Raw genomic sequence first — 17165 nt, forward strand, 5'->3', positions numbered from 1 at the left:
AAAGGGCCCTCCCAAGAACTGACTGAGAAACCTTGGGGAGTTTTCGGTGCCCGTGAAAGAGGTGACCTAAAAACAACCACAACAGCTGCCCGACCCAGAGGCGAGTGGTCAATTAACAGACCAACGCAGGGTCATCGTTTCCCAAGGATCGGAGACTCAGTGGTTTTCGGGGGGGAAATGGAGCCAAGCCCGAGTGGCCTGAGCCTCTGATTCTCACGACGAGGGAGCGTCGCTTCCCAGGGACCGAGGCCCTCGCACCGCCACAGCCGCGCGAAGGGGAGGAAGAGCCCCAGTGACGCGCGGCGCAGGGCCCCGGGACTCGGGATGAACCAGGCGGCCGGGCCGCGAGGGCCCGCGGGGAGCCGGCTACACGGGCTCTCGGGCCCTCGCTAACCCAGTCCGCCGCGCGCCTGGCCCCCGTCATCAGTTCCTAGGTTCCCCTGGACGCGTAGGGCCGGGCGCACTGACCCCCTCAGCCAGGCCCAGTCTCGGAAGCAGAATTTGGGAGCCACCGCCGCAAATCCCGTCGACTGGACAAACCCACCTGCAGTACCTCGAGCCCCACTTCCCAGGCGGAGTCCTTTGTCCATGGCACCGCCCCTGCCACTTCCGCCGTGGGCCCGGAAGTCCCTCCCCGACGCCGGAAGTCCCGCGGTCTTGCTTCCGCCGAGTCTTCCGCCGCCCCGACGCCGAGGCGAAGACTTGCTTCCAGCCTCTGGTGGGCGCCGGCTCGGCTCCCCGCGCGTCCCGGAGCGGGGTCCCGGGAGCGCGGCCACCCCGGACGCCGGCGCCGGCGGCTCCGGCCGCGGACGCACCAGGAGAGCGCCGCTACGGGCGCGAGGCCCGTGCGCGGCCATGAACGGGACGGCCAACCCGCTGCTGGACCGCGAGGAGCACTGCCTGCGGCTCGGGGAGAGCTTCGAGAAGCGGCCGCGTGCCTCCTTCCACACCATCCGCTGTGAGTCCGCGGCTCCGCGGCCGTCTCCGGCAGACCTCGGCTCCCCCAAGGTCCAGGGGGCCCCGCCAGCGTCAGCTCCCTCTTCCCACCCCATATCCGCCGGGACCTCTCGTCTTTTCCTTTTGTTTTTCTCATCTCACTCCTCCTAGACCTGACCCTTCGTCCCTCCCTGCTGTTCCTGTGCCTCGTGGTCCCACATGCTTCTTCCGAAGATCAGCCGCCCCTTTCTCCGTTCATGCCTCGCCATGCCCTCCCGCGCGCCGAAGTCCCCCTTTTTCTTCCCGCGAGGCTGTGACCCCCTCATCAGACTCCAGTGCTTCTCCCTAGCCGCCCCCTCTACTTCCCCACCGGGGTCTCCACGCTCCAAGGACTCCTCAGTTTTGTCCGGAGTCTCTTCCACTCTCCCTCCTATTCCATTCTCCCCTTCCCTGTTCTCATCACTTTTCTTAACTCGTCCGTTTTGGTTCTGTCCGCCCTCACCCCCGCTTCATCCCCTGCGCAGCCCGGGAATCTGCATCCTCCCTGCGCCTCATCAATCTTCCTCCTCCACTTCTCCGTGCCAGCTTTTTGTGTGACTTTGATGTCTCTTGAGGTCACCTCCCCCTGACTCTTCCTGGGGACCAAGTTCCTCGTGGGTGAAGAATAAAATTAGAGTTTGTGAGCCAGGAGGAAGTTGAAACTGGATCTCTATTTGGAAGCAGAAGAGAGCAGGCATAAGGAATGTGGAAACAGTCCTTATGCTGGACTTCCTTTTTCTGCATGATGACGGACTCTGTTGAGGGAGGGCTTCCACTTTGTGCCCCGGGTAAAGATTTGGCCTTTGGAGCATCCCTCTGTGATTCCCAGGCTTCCCCAACCTGGTAGCCTTCGTGCTGGTTAAGACTTGTTTTTGTCTAAGGGGCTTCCAGATGTGACTCAACGCATTGGAAGAGGGCGTGTTAGATAATGAAGGTCTATGTTTGTGTGGTCACTTGGCCGGGCCATTACTGTGCTTCCTTCTGACAGCAGATCAGCCCTTTCAGAGGGAGGACATTGGCAACGTGATATGGGCGTCATTTCCTGAGCGGTTTACTAGGCTGGTGTTTTAGTAGCGTGGAGGGCAGTGTGGGATTTCAGTGAGACCCTTCAGAGAAGCACTTGGCCTGCAGTTTGAGGCAGGTGTGTGTTACAGTGGTGTAAGACAGCTGTTTGTGTTGTGCTTTAGCAGTTTAGAAATGTGGGCAGGATTCATCTTTGGAAATAGAGTTCAGGCACCTGCTCCGAACATCTGCAGGAGTATCTTGGTTAAAGCTGTGGAAGTTGAGTGGCACATCCTAACTCTGAGAGTTCCTGTGGGAAATGAAATCAGCTTACAGGATGCCACGGCTTTTTATATTTCACTGTGGATTTTACAATCATGGGATGTTTTAAAATGTGCCCTGTTGCTTTTGATCCTTATAATAACCTTAATAAAACACCTCATTATGAATAATAAGGTGTTAATGTTCATCTGTCACTTGGGGGAAGGGAATATCTTTGCTTAATAAAATGGGGTATAAATTCTAGCTTTTTTCCCCCTTCAAAATAACTCAGTGGGGATGGGAGGAAAAGTAGGTGGGGGTATAGATGAAACAAGATTGTCCCGGAGCTGGTAGTTACTGAGGCTGGGTAATGGTACACAGGGCTCATTGTGTTATTCCCTCTGCTTTGGCATGTGAGAAGTTTTCCACAGTGAAGTAGCTTTTTAAAAAAGCCTGAGTGGTTTGTATTTTCTGTCTATCTGAGTTATAAAAAATTTCAGTTCTTTAGTGAGAATGCTCTGGAAGCCTTCATTGTAGGTAATCTGGTGGGTAAATGCTTTTTTCTTATTGCCCTTTAGATGACTTTAAGCCAGCATCTATAGACACTTCCTGTGAAGGAGAGCTTCAGGTTGGCAAAGGAGATGAAGTCACAATTACGCTGCCACATATCCCTGTGAGTTTTACTCCATTGTTTTAATGTGGGATCACTGTGAATCCTTGTATCCTATGTTGTTGTAATTTGATTTTCTCCTGTGTAAAACGTTCTAGATTTCCAAAGTGCCATTATAAGGAAAAAGAATTTTTGGGGGGTTTGGGGTGGGTGGGATAGAATTCATGCTTCCCAGGTACTTGAGTAAAAATAATTCTTTGCCATTTCCCCCCAATCAACTGTAGAGAGGAAAGTCTTGGGCGCCCTGCGGATACAAAGCCTGTAACAGCTTAGGAGCGTGGGAAGGCAGGGGCAACATGGTTCATGTATCTGGCAAGAGGTGATGTGCAGGCTGGTAGTTTCAGGCGGAACCAGAGGTTCAGAGTATTTAACTCAGGTAAGGATGAGGAATCCTTGCAGAGAGACTGTTTTGAAGCCTTGCCCGAGGCAGCAGTCTGATCACAAAATCCAAAGGAACAGACAAGATACTCTTAATGAACAGTTGTCATCGCACGCCCTAGCCCTGTCCTGGAACATTGGAAGTTCTTGGTAACCAGGGATAGAATGAAAAGGTCTGGACAGGGAGCCCTGGGAAGGTTGGTGCTGAGGAAGAATTACTGTCTGCCGGTTCCACCTGCCACCTCATTACTTGTTGCCTTTGACAAGTTACATCATCTCCCTTTGGACCTTAGTTTCCCAGATGTGAAAGGAAGGGATTAGATAAATGGTCCCTATGGTCCCTTACAAGTCTAAATTTTTATTGTATGAATAAAGAGTCAAGGAGCCAAGCAGTTTTGATTCCATACAGGGGATTAAATGCTATATTTGTCTAATATTAATTGAGCACCTCCTGGTGGGCTGGCTCATTACTAGGCACTGAGAATACAGTCTTGAACAAAACAAGCACATTTCTTGCCTTTATGGGGTTTAAATATAAGAAAACATAGCGTTTATTTTTAGAAAATCCTGGAAGGCTTCCCTGAGGAAGTGACTTTTGAGCAGATTTGAAGGTTGGATAATTGAAAGGGAGGGAGGGGTTGGCATGTTGCAGGCAGAAGCCTTGTTAAATCCCTGCACGAAGGGGCTCGAGGGTCTGACAGGAGGCCAGCGGAGTCCTGGGGTGCGGCTGAAGGGCCAGGTCGTGAGGGAAGGCCTTGGGCAGATGAATGGCGTGATGTGCTTACTTAAAACTAATCAGAATTAGGGGCTGCCATGGGGAGTGCTCTGTGGTGACTTGTCTGAAGGGACATCGCTGGGCTCCCCACTTACAAGGGGATACAGAGATCACTCAGCGGCTCTGCTTCTCACGGTGACAAGTCATGGTTCGTTGACTTTTCTTAGTTCACACCTCACCATTATTTGTACCGTTTGCCCCATCGCTGGAAGAACGTACAGTAATTTTAAAGTTGTGTATCACCTTTCTTGATTACTTAGAGCCAGTCGCACAGTCACGGGTTCTTGCTGTATTATTTCCTCTTTATTTTCGCTTGGGAAACCAGAAAGAGTTAAACTGCAGATCAGTTCATTCCAGTCCTTTTTGAGTAGCTCTGATAAAAGATTTGATGAGGTCGAGTCCCCGGTAGACTCAGTGTCAATGTTCACGACTGTGGTGTTCAGTCTGACCGTCTCAGTTACCCTTCTGTGGCATGCAGGGGTCCACGCCACCCATGACTGTGTTCAAGGGGAACAAGCGGCCGTACCAGAAGGACTGTGTGCTCATCATTAACCACGACACCGGGGAGTATGTGCTGGAGAAACTCAGCAGCAGCATCCAGGTCAAGAAGACGAGGTACGGGAGTAGCAGGTGCAGGCACGTGGGGTGTGTCTGTGGCTTGGAGTCTTGTGCCAGCGATGGCGTAAGGACGCAAGCATCTGGGTCCTGCCTGTCCTGTCCAGTCCCAACGGCTCCACCCGTGTCTTCTCAGACAAGTCAACAGAACATCTCTTCCTCAAAGGCAACAAAAAGAAATGATGCTTTTAAGACCTGAAACATGGAAGCCATCGAGGAAAAGGGGATACTTTGCAATTAAATCAGTTTTATTGATCTCATGATTGTTGATATAGTAGCACCTAAGGGATAAAATTTAAATGTACAGATTTATAATTATGAAAGAATAATTGAATAATATATATTCTTTATTAGAGTACAAACATTTTTTACCAAATTATGTTCAAGGTCATTATAATACCAAAATGAAGCTTTGTCTATTTTTTTTGAATAGTGAGCTGTCTTTAATATTGAATTCAACAGGTGTTACACGTCTCTCGTGAAGCCAATTAGATTTTATCTTACAATCAAAATTCATTCTATAAATGGAAGTAACCCAGTGGTTCTGTTGTTATATGGTGATACAGCAGTTACTGTAATAGAGTAATTAAGTTTTAAAGAGAGTGTTAGATCCTGAGGTTCTTCTGTTCATGCGTCCTCTAGCCTCTTTTCTTTACTTGTTCCCCGAAAGTAAAAGCAGCTACCATTCATTGAGGGGTGACCACACGTCAGGCTCTGTGCTAGATGTTTTACGTGCATTGTCTAATCTTTACAAATGACTTTGGGAAAGGCGGTGTTGTTACCCTTTAAAGTGCGTGCACACACACACAGATGAAGTCTGAGGGTTGGTGAGACTGGGGCTGGTCCGGGGCCGCATTCCGCAGAGCCCCCTCCTCTCCTGCCTGCCACAGTGCCTTTGTGCTGATCACCTCCGTGAACCAGGTGCCGCTGTTAGGCCTCCAACGGCTGACGATTGTAGGTGCTTCTCTTACTCCAGTGTCATCCTGGAACTCGCAGTTCTTTTTATCACTTAGGTGTTTGATAAAGGACAGAATTGCAGGACCTCCTTGGTCAGAATCTGCACTTTAACAAGATCCCCAGGTGACATGTGCGCACACCAAAGTTTGAAGAGTGCTGAGCCAGTCCATTTACAGAAGAAATTGTTAACGAATAGGATTTTCTTGGTTTGGGGTGGAATGCTCTACTTGTCTGCCCGCAAGAGCTGGCACGTGGCAAAATGAGCAAGCGGTTAAGAAATAATGGAGAAAATTGCATAGGGACCAGTATTTAAAGAGCTAGTTTTATTCACTAACTCGTGCACTTGTGATTATAACTTTGCAGTGTGCACAGGTCAGGTGGTTCTATTTTCTGGTAGTAAGATGGGTTCTCATGATCACATTATATCCTTCCTGTATATCTTGTCTGCCGCTTGTGATAAAACGTTAGCCCCCTGCAGGCAGCGAGTCTGTTTCACTCCTCTGTGCAGTAGAATCAGTTCATGTGATACAATCACACACATCCGTATTTGAAGCTGTGTAAAGAGCCCAGGTTCTGCGGAGACTCCCAGGCGCTTGGTCCCCTGAGCAAACTTGAGAACCACGATTTCTGCCCCACCAGCGTGATGTCTGCGTCTCGTTTCAGAGCTGAGGGGAGCAGTAAAATCCAGGCTCGGATGGAGCAGCAGCCCCCTCGGCCCCCACCGCCATCACAGCCACCACCACCTCCACCGCCCATGCCGTTCAGAGCTCCAACCAAGCCTCCAACTGGACCCAAAACATCCCCCTTGAAGGACAACCCCTCACCGGAACCTCAGCTGGATGACATCAAAAGAGGTAGAGGGTGTTTTCTGGAGCTGTGACAGCAACTTGGAGGACAGCGTTGTCTTTGCGGAGGGGACAAGGCCACTGTCTGGGGTGGCCCTGGTGTTCTCTGCCATTGTAACAGCTTCCGCAGAGCTCCCGTTCACATGTGATGGGCTCGGGGCTCCTACTACTTACCTGACTTGATGGGTCCGTCGGGAATAGTGGCTGGCGCTGTGCTGTCTTTGCAGCTTTCTGCTGAGAAGCCCGTGCTTTCAGCAAGCCTCTCTGCCATCTCAGGGTCATGCGATGCACCTGATGGCTTTGGAAGAAGAAAATTCCAAGGTGCTGGGGTGAAAACCAAGTGTGCCAATGTTAGTATAGTGTGTAGGTCAGAGGGACATGTCAGCTGCGTGTACTAACACACGATGTGTAAACATGGACGCACCACGAGGGCCAGTGGCCGTGGACCCTGGCCTAGGGAGGCCTGGAGGTCGGGTCAGACTGTCTCCAGTGTAAACCTGAGACACAGCAGCTGACTTTGGCCCTCTCCCCTCTACAGAGGGCGGTGTTGTTGTCCAGACTCTTAAGAAGGTATGAAGGCAACTGTGGTGTTTCCTATTTGTGAAGTTTTATGAAGCAAAGCTAAATCCATCACAGTAGTAAGCAGGGAGAGGTCAAAGGTTGCCCTTGGGAAGCTTGCCTCGTCCACCTTGTGGAAGTGCTGTCTTTCAGCAAACGAGATCGCTCTGTGTGGTGCACAGTTGCTAAGCCTCTTGATTTTTTTCCCTCACGGATGTTAAAATGCTTTGTGAGAGTTTTCACTTTGGTCGGACAGGAATTGGACCACGCGGGATTAGTTGTTGCCAGGTACGCTTTGAGGAACCAGAGTCGTATAAGGCCACATGCTGTTTGGACAGGAAAGTCTGCCATCTCTCAATTCTGTCCTATGCCATGTCCTTCATGAACTCACAGACAGTGAGATGGTTCCATAAAACATGTTCCTTCCCTGCTCTGCGATTATCAGAAGTGCAGTGCCTGGAGGGGTGGCTGTCAGTCTAGTGTGTGAAGGGGGTGGAGGAGCCGTGTGGTCCCACAGTCTCTCCTGGGCCCCCGCGGCTCCTCCTGCAGCCGGAAAGGACCCCAAGGGCTGTCTGCTCTGGCCCTTCCTCTCCCTGGAGCTTCTCGAAGATTCACTGGCTAGAGCGGGTTGGAGCAGGCCCTTGGGCCTTCCAGATCCAGGTCACATCATCCTCAGAACAGTGCTCCTCTCTGCTCTTTTCTGGGGTTTAATCCCATAATTCACTATTCTTTTGTTTTTTTAGGAGATGAAAGCTGAAAGAGACTTAATTCATGTCTTAGAAAAGTCATTGTCTCAAACAGTTTGTTTTTTGGTGGTTTCGGGTGAATCGAACGTCTCCCTCATCTGTGCAGAGACGGGTCAGGCGTTTCTGTTGGTGGGAGCTGGTTCGGGTCACGTCGTCTTGGCTCTGCCGGGCTCCTGTCCCGTGGGCCGGGTGCCAACGCATCCTGTCATCCCCGCAGAGCTGCGGGCCGAGGTGGACATCATCGAGCAGATGAGCAGCAGCAGCGGGAGCAGCTCCTCCGATTCTGAGAGCTCGTCGGGCAGCGATGACGACAGCTCCAGCAGCGGCGGCGAGGACAACGGCCCCGCGTCCCCCCTGCTGCCGCCGCCCCACCAGCCGCCCTACGGTAGCCGGCCGGCCGTGGCCAACGGGACCAGCCGGCCACAGGGAAGCACGCAGCTCATGAGCACCCTCCGTGAGTGCGCCGTCCTTCATCTTGTTGGCAGGTGGGGGGACTCGGGCCGGGCTGAAGGCAGTTAAGGCCCAAGGCGGTGTCCTGACAGACGGTCTGGAGCAGAAAGGAGCAGTCACCAGACAGTAAAGGAGGGACACGCAAAACTAAGCACCCGTGCTCTCTCTCTCCTTTTCCTTATTGGCACAAATCAGGCTCTGTGGATTCTGGAAAGTGCTGAAACGTGACCAGCCGGGCTCTTTGTTTTTGCATATACCCAGCTTGAGGGGCGCTGCCTGCCCCCCACTGTCGCCCGTCTCCAGGTCTCTTTACACACGAGAGCCCTGTGTCAGACCGCGGGGCCCACGGCCCACAAAGTTGGGAGCCTGTGCCGTGCGGATGTATTTGGAGGCCTGCTAGGCTTCGGTGGGAGGAGAGGAAGGGACACTGTTGTCCCGTGGCTTTCGGTGCAGTTGGCAGTGAAGCAGAGCGGAGTGGAGGCGGGGAGGTGCGGACTCTGCGCTGTTCTCCCTCCAGGCCCTGTGATGTTCTCTCCCTGGGTGTGGCTTCTGTGGGAAGGTCGGGGGCAGTGGTGGGCAAGTTGGCCTGGTTGACCTGCCTCCTGTGGAGCAAAGATAGTTCTCAGCATCGACACCGTGGACATGTGAATGTGGTAGTGGGGGCCTGGCCCATGCACCGTGGGATGGTGAAGAGCGTCCCTGGCGTCTCCCCCGGATGCTGGCGCACTCCCTGCTGCTCCCCCAGCTGTGTCAGCCCTCAGTGTCTCAGGACATGGCCACATGTCCGTGGGGGCAAAACCCCTGTCAGTGGAGGACCACCGTGCTGGGCCCTGCTCTGCTACCTGAGTGAGTTCGGCACTGTCGTGATGTCAGTTGGGGTGGTGTCTGCCTACCACTCGGGCCCAGGTTCTGGCTGTCAGGGTGTGTGGGATGCTCTTCTCGGTTGGCCCGGTGGGTAAGTTTCACACTGGGAGCTTGGTATCCCTGATGGGAAACTACCAGACTGTGTGTAGTTTTTATTTATCAGTATTTGCCATATTGGAAATTAAAACTGAGAAATACTTAAAACATTCAGTGATTCATTTAAAAGGACAATAGTGAACTATCATATGTTAACAAAAATAATATTTTTATGAAAAGTAAAATTTTCAAATCAAAAAAGTGTTCAGTGAGAGAGGTAACATTGCTTTAAAATTTTGCAAGTCTCGGAGAGGAGGGTATAGCTCAAGTGGTAGAGCACATGCTTAGCATGCACGAGGTCCTGGGTTCAATCCCCAGTGCCTCCATCACAAAACTAAATAAATAAACCTAATTACCTCCCCCCTGCAAAAAAAAAAAAATCCTTAAATTTTGCAAATCTCTTGAACCTCTGGCTTGGTAGAAAGCTGTATTCTTACATATGCTTCTGCGTTCAGTCTGTTGCCATAGATTATTTAGGTTGAAGTTTATGAAGAAAATCTGGCCTCACACAGATAGATATGTAGTCAGAAAAAGGAGGGCCGCAGATCGAATCCTTCTGGAAGGGTCTCAGGGACCCCAGGGTCCTCAGAACAAACTGAGAAGAGGTGGCCCGGAGATCAGTCATCCAGAAATACCGAGGTTCACTTTTGTTCTTTTCCAAGTGGGGTCCTGAGATTAATATTTCAATCTAATCTAATCTAATCTATCTGATATGATAACATGAGATTGAAATACTCACATTCTTTACCCCTAAACCCGAAATTCTGCACACTGAACAGAAGGTGGAGACTTCACAGAGCTCGTTAGTTGAGACCTGAGGTGGGCAGTGAGGAGAGCGCGCTCTACGGGAGCCCAGCTCGGTGTCATTTTAGTTGTAAAGCAGCGTATGTGAACAGTTCTAGACAGTGAGTGAATTATTTATAAATTTTTTTTGCTATTTATTGACACATACAAAAACTGACCAGCCTCTCTTCCTCCCCTGTTCTGTCCCAGTGAGCGGTGTTGCTGTGCTTTGCAGACACCAAAATTAGCAGTTCTGTAAAAATGGCGACTGCATCCGTTTTGTCACTGAGCCACCTCAGTTTTCCTCGCTCACTAAGTTGAAGTGGCCTGCTTTTCCATCCGGCAAAGAATGGCAGGGAAGCCGTTTTTAAGTTGTGTGCTCTGGTTTGACTCTATTTTCTCTTCACAGGAAACGACTTGCAGCTGAGTGAGTCTGGCAGTGACAGTGAAGACTAGAGCCGGGTCTTTCCAAGCCAGCTGTCCAGGGCACCTGCCGCCGTGAGCACGGGCACTTCGGCGCGAGCCCGCTGCCAAGGGGAGGACGCGGTGGGTCGGGGACTGTGGGAGGAGGGAGGCTCTCGGGCCTCGGATATCCATGTCTTTAACTTAGTGGTAATGGGTGATTTTCTCGTGTAATTTTTGAACAATTTCACGTTTCAGAGTTTCAGTAGATCTGTAGAAGAACTAACAGAATCTTTTCTTATTTGGTTAACACTGTTAATGAAGAACAGACAGGCATGCCCTGGTCTAGGTGCTCAAAGGCGTCTCTTCACCTGGCCAGTGATTTCAATTTTAACCCTCAGCAGCCACCAGCTTGGCCAGATGGTTTGCACCAGTGAAAGAAAAGGCAGTCTCAGGGCGGGAGAGGGGGCCCTCCCCCTGCAGCACAGAAGTGTGTCTAAGCCACTTTAACTTGTTGCCCTGAAGTGGTAAGGAAGCTGTCTGACCACCCCCGAGTCAGCCTGGGGTCCCTGCAGCACTGTCAGTCAGGCCCTTGTCTGCAAGCGAGGGGAAGCATACGGCTGGTTCACGGCCAGCCTGGCCCCCATCCGGGCCTTGCCCACTGCTCCCTGCCCTGAGTCTCACTTACTAGAACAGAGAGTCTTATACTTGGGAATCAGAGTTGTGTGCTGGAACTTGCACTGGCTTCCAGAAGACAGAATTGTTGGCTACTTATAGCTCCATTTGAGATCCAAACAGCCCCTAAATACACAAGGCGGGGGGAGCAGATTAAAGCAGTGGCCGCCACGCTGAGGCTCGGCGTTCCACACGGACCATACTGGTGTCCTTCCAAGGGGTGGTGGCGGCGGGGGAAGGAACCTTTCTGAGCACAGGACCCAGCGGCCGGTTTCCACACCAGGGTCTGGATAGGCGTTAGCGGGGAACAAGCAGCAGTGTGTGGTGAGGTCTTTCTGTTCGTGCTTCTGAAGCACTTTGCGCGCCTGGCTCCCAGACCGCGCCTGGCAGAAAGTCACAGGTTGCCTCCGGAGTTGCAGTTTCCAGGCGAATCCGCTGCTGCAGGAAACCGGCCACTAGTCACATTCCGTGTTCAGTGGACGTGTGCTAAACTGGCCCGCAGTTCCCGGGGAGTAGCCCGTTCCAGCATTTGAGTGAACATGTTCTGAGAAACTCCGTCTGCTTTGGCTCAGTGGGCATCAGGAACATTAAGAGCAATTCTCCCTGGGGATGGCCTTTCCCTTCCCAGCCCCAGAGGGGAGCGGTCTGGACCCAGAAAGGCAGAGGGACAGGCTGGTGCCCTGTGGTGGGGTCTGAGCCCGGACGCGGCTTCAGCGGGCTTCATGGTGGGGAGAGCTGACTTAGAGTGAACGGATACTTGCTTTTTAATTCCTCAGTAGCGGCAGCTCAGGGAAGGTCAGGTCCTGGTTGGGAGACTTGTTGCAGGACGTGGGGGTGGTTTCCCTGCCCTCTGCATGCTCAGGCTGGGGCAGGTTCCAGGAACTTGAACTAAAAATAGTCTACCTAAGCCTCCCTCTTGTAGTTTTGCCCAAAGTCCTGATTTATATGGACAGACTGTGGTTTGGGGCAAGTCGGGTCAAGGTGTTTATTTCATAGGAAGTGCTCGTAGGTGGCCGTGGGCTGGGTGAGCCGGTGCGCTGAGCTGGGACCCTCCCCCCGTCACTCCCGGCGCAGCCCTGCCGGTGTATCATCTGCGATCACAGCTCCAGGCTTGTTCTCTGCTCAGGCTTTCGGGGTTCCCTCTCCTCCCCCTCCAGCTTTACCTGACAGAGTGAGGAATCTTTTCTCTTTGGAAACCCAGAATTTGGCCCCACAGACTGCTTCTCACGAGAGCCCTCCCGCCAGCTGAGCTGGACTTGCTCTCTCTGGGTCTGTGCCTTCTCAGCCCCGTACCGCCACCCCGGCCCCTCTCCCAGGGCTCTGTGGCTGCCCTGTTCCTGGGCTCTTCCTCTGGGTTTCAGCCAACTGGAGTTCCATCTGCACACACGGCCCTTCCTCTCGCTTGGGCTCTGGTTAGCAGGAACGCCTTCTAAGCAGGAGCCGCCATTCTCCCCTCCTTCCCTGGAGTGTACACAGGACACTCGGTGCTCACAGCCTGCAGGGAGGGGCAGGGGAGCAGCCTGCGGAGCGCAGGGGCACGCGGAGGGCCAACATTCCCAGCACTTGGAGACAGCCGAAAACTACCCGTGCTGATTTCCACGGGTTTGAAGTCTCAAGCTAAATAGTTTAAATTGCCTTTTCTTTGTTCTGTGTGACATCTGCCATGTCGTGGGCCACTCAGCAACTCCCAAGTATCTCAGGAGCCATGGCAACTTGCCGCAGTCAAGACGCAGTCTGGGGAAACTAAAACAGACTAGAGCTTTGTCCGGGTGCCACTCATCAACCATTTACCATTTTATTTCTGCAGCAGAATCATTTTTCCTATGTGTGGTATTAATAGGGATGTGCTTCAGTGGCGGGAAAACTTGAAAATTCCAAAATCCTTACTTCTCTATCTGAAAGGCTGGTTAAGTAGGGGGTGTGTGTGTGTGTGTGCGAGTGCGCGAGATGTATTTGTGACATAATTTGGAAAGGGTAAGCGTCTGTTCTGTGGACATCTGTCAGGTACGGCCAAGTTGAATGTTCCATTTGGCAAGGAAGGTGGGATTCCCTACCTTGTCCACCACTTGGTGGACAAGACCAAGTGAAGTGTCATGAAATGTGTCTTGTTCCAGCTCTTACCACTTCCATCTTGGGTTCATGTCTCATTCGTTAATCGTTATTAATATCTTGTTCCTGAAAGTTTATTTTGCTTAATTATGAAGTAGACGTGCATGTTTTTATTTATGTAAAGTATTTGCTGTGTAAAGTTTTTTTGGTTTACTCTCTTCAAAGATCACTATACTTAAGTAAACAGTGAAGGTCAGCCCTACGCTTCATGTCTTGTGGGTTTTATTTTCTTACTAGAAACCTATCCATGCTGGCTGCACTCACGTGTCTGGCCCTGCTGTGCGATGGCTGGACACAGGCTCGTGGGGCCACACGTGGCCTCCCTGTCTTCTCACAAGGTGGCTGCCTTCCCTAGAACGAGTGTCCTGAGGAGCCATGTGGCCTCTTAGGACCCAGCCCTGGAGGGTGCGGCATCGCCTCCCAGTGTTCTAATGGTCAGAGTGACCAAAAGCTCACCTAGATTCAAGGGGAAGGGACGTAGACCCCACCTCTGAATGAAAGTGTATGAAAAGCCACCCACACCTGTCCCCACCTCTGCCCTGTGTCTCCGGCCTCATTGCTTTTGGGTGAGCCCTCTCCCCACAGTGGGCTCTTTGGTCCCTGGTCTGCAGCACCAGCATCCCTGGGACCCTGCAAGAAACCCAGATTTTCAGGCCTCACCCCAGACCTGCTGAGTCAGAGTAACAAGCTCTCCAGGTCGTTCTGATGAACCCAACAGCTTGGGAACCACTCCCTCCCCTGGGACACAGCTCCCCAGGTGAGCCCCACGACCGCCACGACTGTTGTCACCTTCCCATCCCAGGGCACCCAGGGGAGTGGGGCTGGCCATGGGGTGGAACACCCCAGAACATTCATCGCTGCCCTTGAGGAAGTCCCGGGGGATACCCTCATTGTGATGTGTGCACCTCCTTTCTCTGAAGGGAGCAGTGGGGTGGGGGTGGGGGACAAGGGAAACGGCCAGTTTCTTTCCTTGGTAAGGTTGTTTCCTGGAGACTAGTCTGACTCTAAAATCTGTCAGCTGCCTGGGGCTGAACGGAACTCGGGTGGCCCCTCCCCACCAGAGAGAAAGCCCTCGGGCAAAGGCAGTGTGAGCTCCCATCCTCTTCCTCGAGGTGGGGCTTGGGTGAGGTGGGGAGTCCTTCACCCACTCCTCTCGTAGGAGCCACACCCCCCAGAATGGTTACCATGAAGATGGGGGAGACAGCCCCGCACCTCTAGACCCTCTGCGCCCACAGTGGTAACTGGGCTGTGCCAGGGCAGCAGTCTCCTTGGTGAGCTGCCAGGGTCCTCCAGCTGAGAGCTCACTGTGACCACACAGATGGCAGACGGGCGCTTCGTTGAAAATTTAACTGGTTCCCTCCACTCCGGGGGGGCGACAACCCAGTAAAACTAGAGTGTAGGTTGGCCCATTTATATAATGAGATTTAGAGATTCTTAAGCAGTTTGACCCACACATGCCCTCCACGCACATCTAGTGATGGGTAACCGACGTGTCTGTCCCAGGAAACCCCAGCCTGCGTGTCCAAGCTCCATCTCTGGCCCTTGCAAGCCACTTGTCCTGGCCACCCCTCGTGCTCACAGCTATGTGTGAGTCACGCAGGAGGAAAGACGGGGGAGAGGGCTGTGCAGGCCCAGGAAGCAGGAACCCTAGGGTGGGGAATTAGGGCTTCCCAGTACCTGGAGCATGGAGTGTACAAATGTCACCTTGGCCCCAGAGACCTCCTCCTCCTGGCCTGGTCACAGCCAGAGGGAGCCCAGAGCAGTGCCCTCCTGGCCAAGTCTCAGGGCTGTTTTGGAGCTCCATTCTGTCCTCAGCCAGATCCTAACACGAAGCTGGGGGCAGGGCTGGGTTTGCAAGACTGGGCTCTGTGACCTCGGGCAAGTCCCTCCACATCCCCGGACCTCAGTTTCCTCCCTCGTGTTTCTAGTATTATCAATAGCCCTCAGAGTAAGCTCTGAGGGAGCAGGACTGCTCCCACATTCCAGAACCTTCTGCAGTCTGTGAAGCAGACTTGAATTCAGACCTCTCATTCCAACCAGCAGTTCTGGGACACCAGCCCCACACCCCTAGGGAAGAGAGAGCCACCATAGGGAAGCACACGGCCTTTATTTACTGATTTCCCATCTGGAGGTCCCAGTATGAAGGCGGTGGCTTCACATGGGACGACGTGGGCCATGTAATATCACCCCAGGAATTGCGGTAGAGGCTGAGGGAACCAGGCTGACCAGTGGTCCCTCTGGACACCACCCCTGGGCTGATCCTGCCCACGACAAACCACCGTCACTACGCCGACGGCCTGAGACTTAGGCACAGTAAACAGCCTTGTACATGAGCCCAGGAGTGTCCCTCCACCTGGTGACCAGCAGGCACGTCCCATTTGAGGTCTGCTGTGGGAAAGATGTCTTTCCCAAACAAAGCTAAGCCCCACTCAGGAAAGATGGAGGTGAAAGGCGGTTCATGGACATGCAGGACTCACGATCCTGTAGACACGGGGGCTCTGGCACACGGGCACGCACCACGGAGACACAGGAGGCGGTCCCAGGGCGACAGGAGTTGGCAGGCAGCCGGGATTGGCGCTCAGGACAGACACGACAATGCCCAGAGCTCACACCTCGTGCTCAGTCATGGGGCCAGGTGGGAAACCAGGCGGCACTTTCCCAAGGACCCACCAACGGCCTGCCTGCCAGCGAATCTCCTGACCGAGAGAGGGGCAGAGGGCCGCTTATGAGACAGAGGCCCAAGTGCACAGAGCTGCGAGGTCAGGACGGTGCCGGGGATGGGGAGGCCACTGCCCTGCTTGCTTTCGCACGGCAAGCACCCCCCGGGGCAAAGCGCGGGCTGGGCAGCATCCTCAGTCCTTTTTCACAGTTGGGGGCTCTTCCTGGGAGGGCCGCATCCACAGGAGGCCTTGCTGGGCTGTGGCCAGTTGGGGGGGGATCCCCGGGCAGGCCCAGAGCTGGGGGCCACCCCACGAATGGGCCCATGTCCCTTCTCTGTGGTCCCCAGGGCCGGGTGAGAATGCTCACAGTCCCAGAGGTCAGAGGAGGGGAGAGGCCCGCCCCCCAGATGCCCCAAGATGAGAGCAAACTCCAACAGTCGTGTGTGTCTAACAGTGCGAAGCCAAGTCCACAGCATCGGGAGGAAAGGGCCCTGCAGGCCGGCTGTCGGGCCGGAGGGTGCGACGGGGAGCAGTTCCCAGGCTGGGCACGTGGAGGAGTCCTGGGACTTGGGGTTAGGACAGGATGCAAGGGTCCTAAGTTCCTCCAGTCGGACTGAGTTAAAAGCACGTCTTAGCAGCAAGAGTTTGTCCTTGTTTCTGTCGCTCAAAGGTGGTGGAAACTGGACCAGGACAGGCGAGGTCAGTCTGCCAAGGGTGGAGGGGCTGCTGCCAGCTCCGTGGTAGGGCTGCCTCCTCCAGGTGGCCCTCAGGTGAAGTAGCGACAGGGCGTGGAGTCGATATAGCAGTACGGGGTGCACCGCAGGTCTCCATACGACCTGAGGGAGGCAGACACGGGCCGTGGGCGGGAGCCTGGGGACACAGCCACATTCTAAAAGGCCACCTCTCATGACCTTGGTCAAACCTCACCAACCAGCTGCCCCTGCTGCCACCTCACCGAAGGCCAAGGGCTCCTCAGAGACTGTTCTCACTCTCACGTGGGGTGTGGGGCTTGGGACGGCCGAGTCCAGCCGAGGGACCTGGGGACACTGGGTTGGCAGGCAACTGTGCTCTGAACACAGCATCTCTAAGGAAATCGCCCACTTCTCCAAGCCCAAGAGGTTCCCAGCACAGTCCATCGGACACCCTGCACTACCTCTGTGCCGTCCAGCATGGCAGCCGCTGGCCATATGTGGCTATGGAGCTCCTGAAATAAGGTTAGTGCGACTGAAGAACTGGGTTTTTAATTTTTTTGAAATTTAAATAGCGACATGTGACCGGGGGCTACCATATTGGACAGCGCAGCCCACACCTCTGTGAGCCCGGGTGCTAATTCCGAGCCAGTGT

General features: G+C 53.5%; 3 protein-coding genes across 11 annotated transcripts in view; 1 reads left to right on the plus strand and 2 right to left on the minus strand.

Annotated features, from left to right (window-relative positions):
* Nucleotides 1-861, minus strand: part of METTL6 (methyltransferase 6, tRNA N3-cytidine) — a 29536-nt gene extending 28675 nt beyond the window's left edge. For 5 of the 6 annotated variants that reach the window (XM_072943667.1, XM_072943610.1, XM_072943739.1 and 2 more), the window contains exon 1: nucleotides 545-861. The gene's annotated coding sequence lies outside the window, so the exon portion shown is untranslated. The remainder of the gene's footprint in view (nucleotides 1-544) is intronic. The other variant, XM_015240135.3, reaches the window with a different exon arrangement.
* Nucleotides 574-13363, plus strand: EAF1 (ELL associated factor 1). Its single transcript, XM_006205287.4, has 6 exons — nucleotides 574-958; nucleotides 2817-2911; nucleotides 4540-4676; nucleotides 6297-6487; nucleotides 8000-8236; nucleotides 10385-13363. Exons 1-6 carry the CDS (start codon nucleotides 589-591, stop codon nucleotides 10429-10431), a joined length of 1077 nt encoding a protein of 358 aa, XP_006205349.2. The 5' UTR covers nucleotides 574-588; the 3' UTR covers nucleotides 10432-13363.
* Nucleotides 13364-15355: 1992 nt separating this feature from the next.
* Nucleotides 15356-17165, minus strand: part of COLQ (collagen like tail subunit of asymmetric acetylcholinesterase) — a 53877-nt gene continuing 52067 nt past the window's right edge. For 2 of the 4 annotated variants that reach the window (XM_072944826.1, XM_072944882.1), the window contains one exon: nucleotides 15356-16691. In XM_072944826.1, coding sequence (XP_072800927.1) covers nucleotides 16025-16691 — 667 coding nt within the window. In that variant the 3' untranslated portion in view covers nucleotides 15356-16024. The remainder of the gene's footprint in view (nucleotides 16692-17165) is intronic. The other 2 variants (XM_072944950.1, XM_072944999.1) reach the window with 1 other exon arrangement.

Source organism: Vicugna pacos, chromosome 1 (genome assembly GCF_048564905.1).
Source record: "Vicugna pacos chromosome 1, VicPac4, whole genome shotgun sequence".
Lineage (NCBI taxonomy): Eukaryota > Metazoa > Chordata > Mammalia > Artiodactyla > Camelidae > Vicugna > Vicugna pacos.

Coding starts and splice junctions, on each gene's coding strand:
- EAF1 (XM_006205287.4), top strand. CDS start 589: ATGGCACCGCCCCTGCCACTTCCGCCGTGGGCCCGGAAGTCCCTCCCC. Junction 959..2,816: donor CTCCTTCCACACCATCCGCT/GTGAGTCCGCGG, acceptor ATTGCCCTTTAG/ATGACTTTAAGCCAGCATCT. Junction 2,912..4,539: donor TTACGCTGCCACATATCCCT/GTGAGTTTTACT, acceptor TGTGGCATGCAG/GGGTCCACGCCACCCATGAC.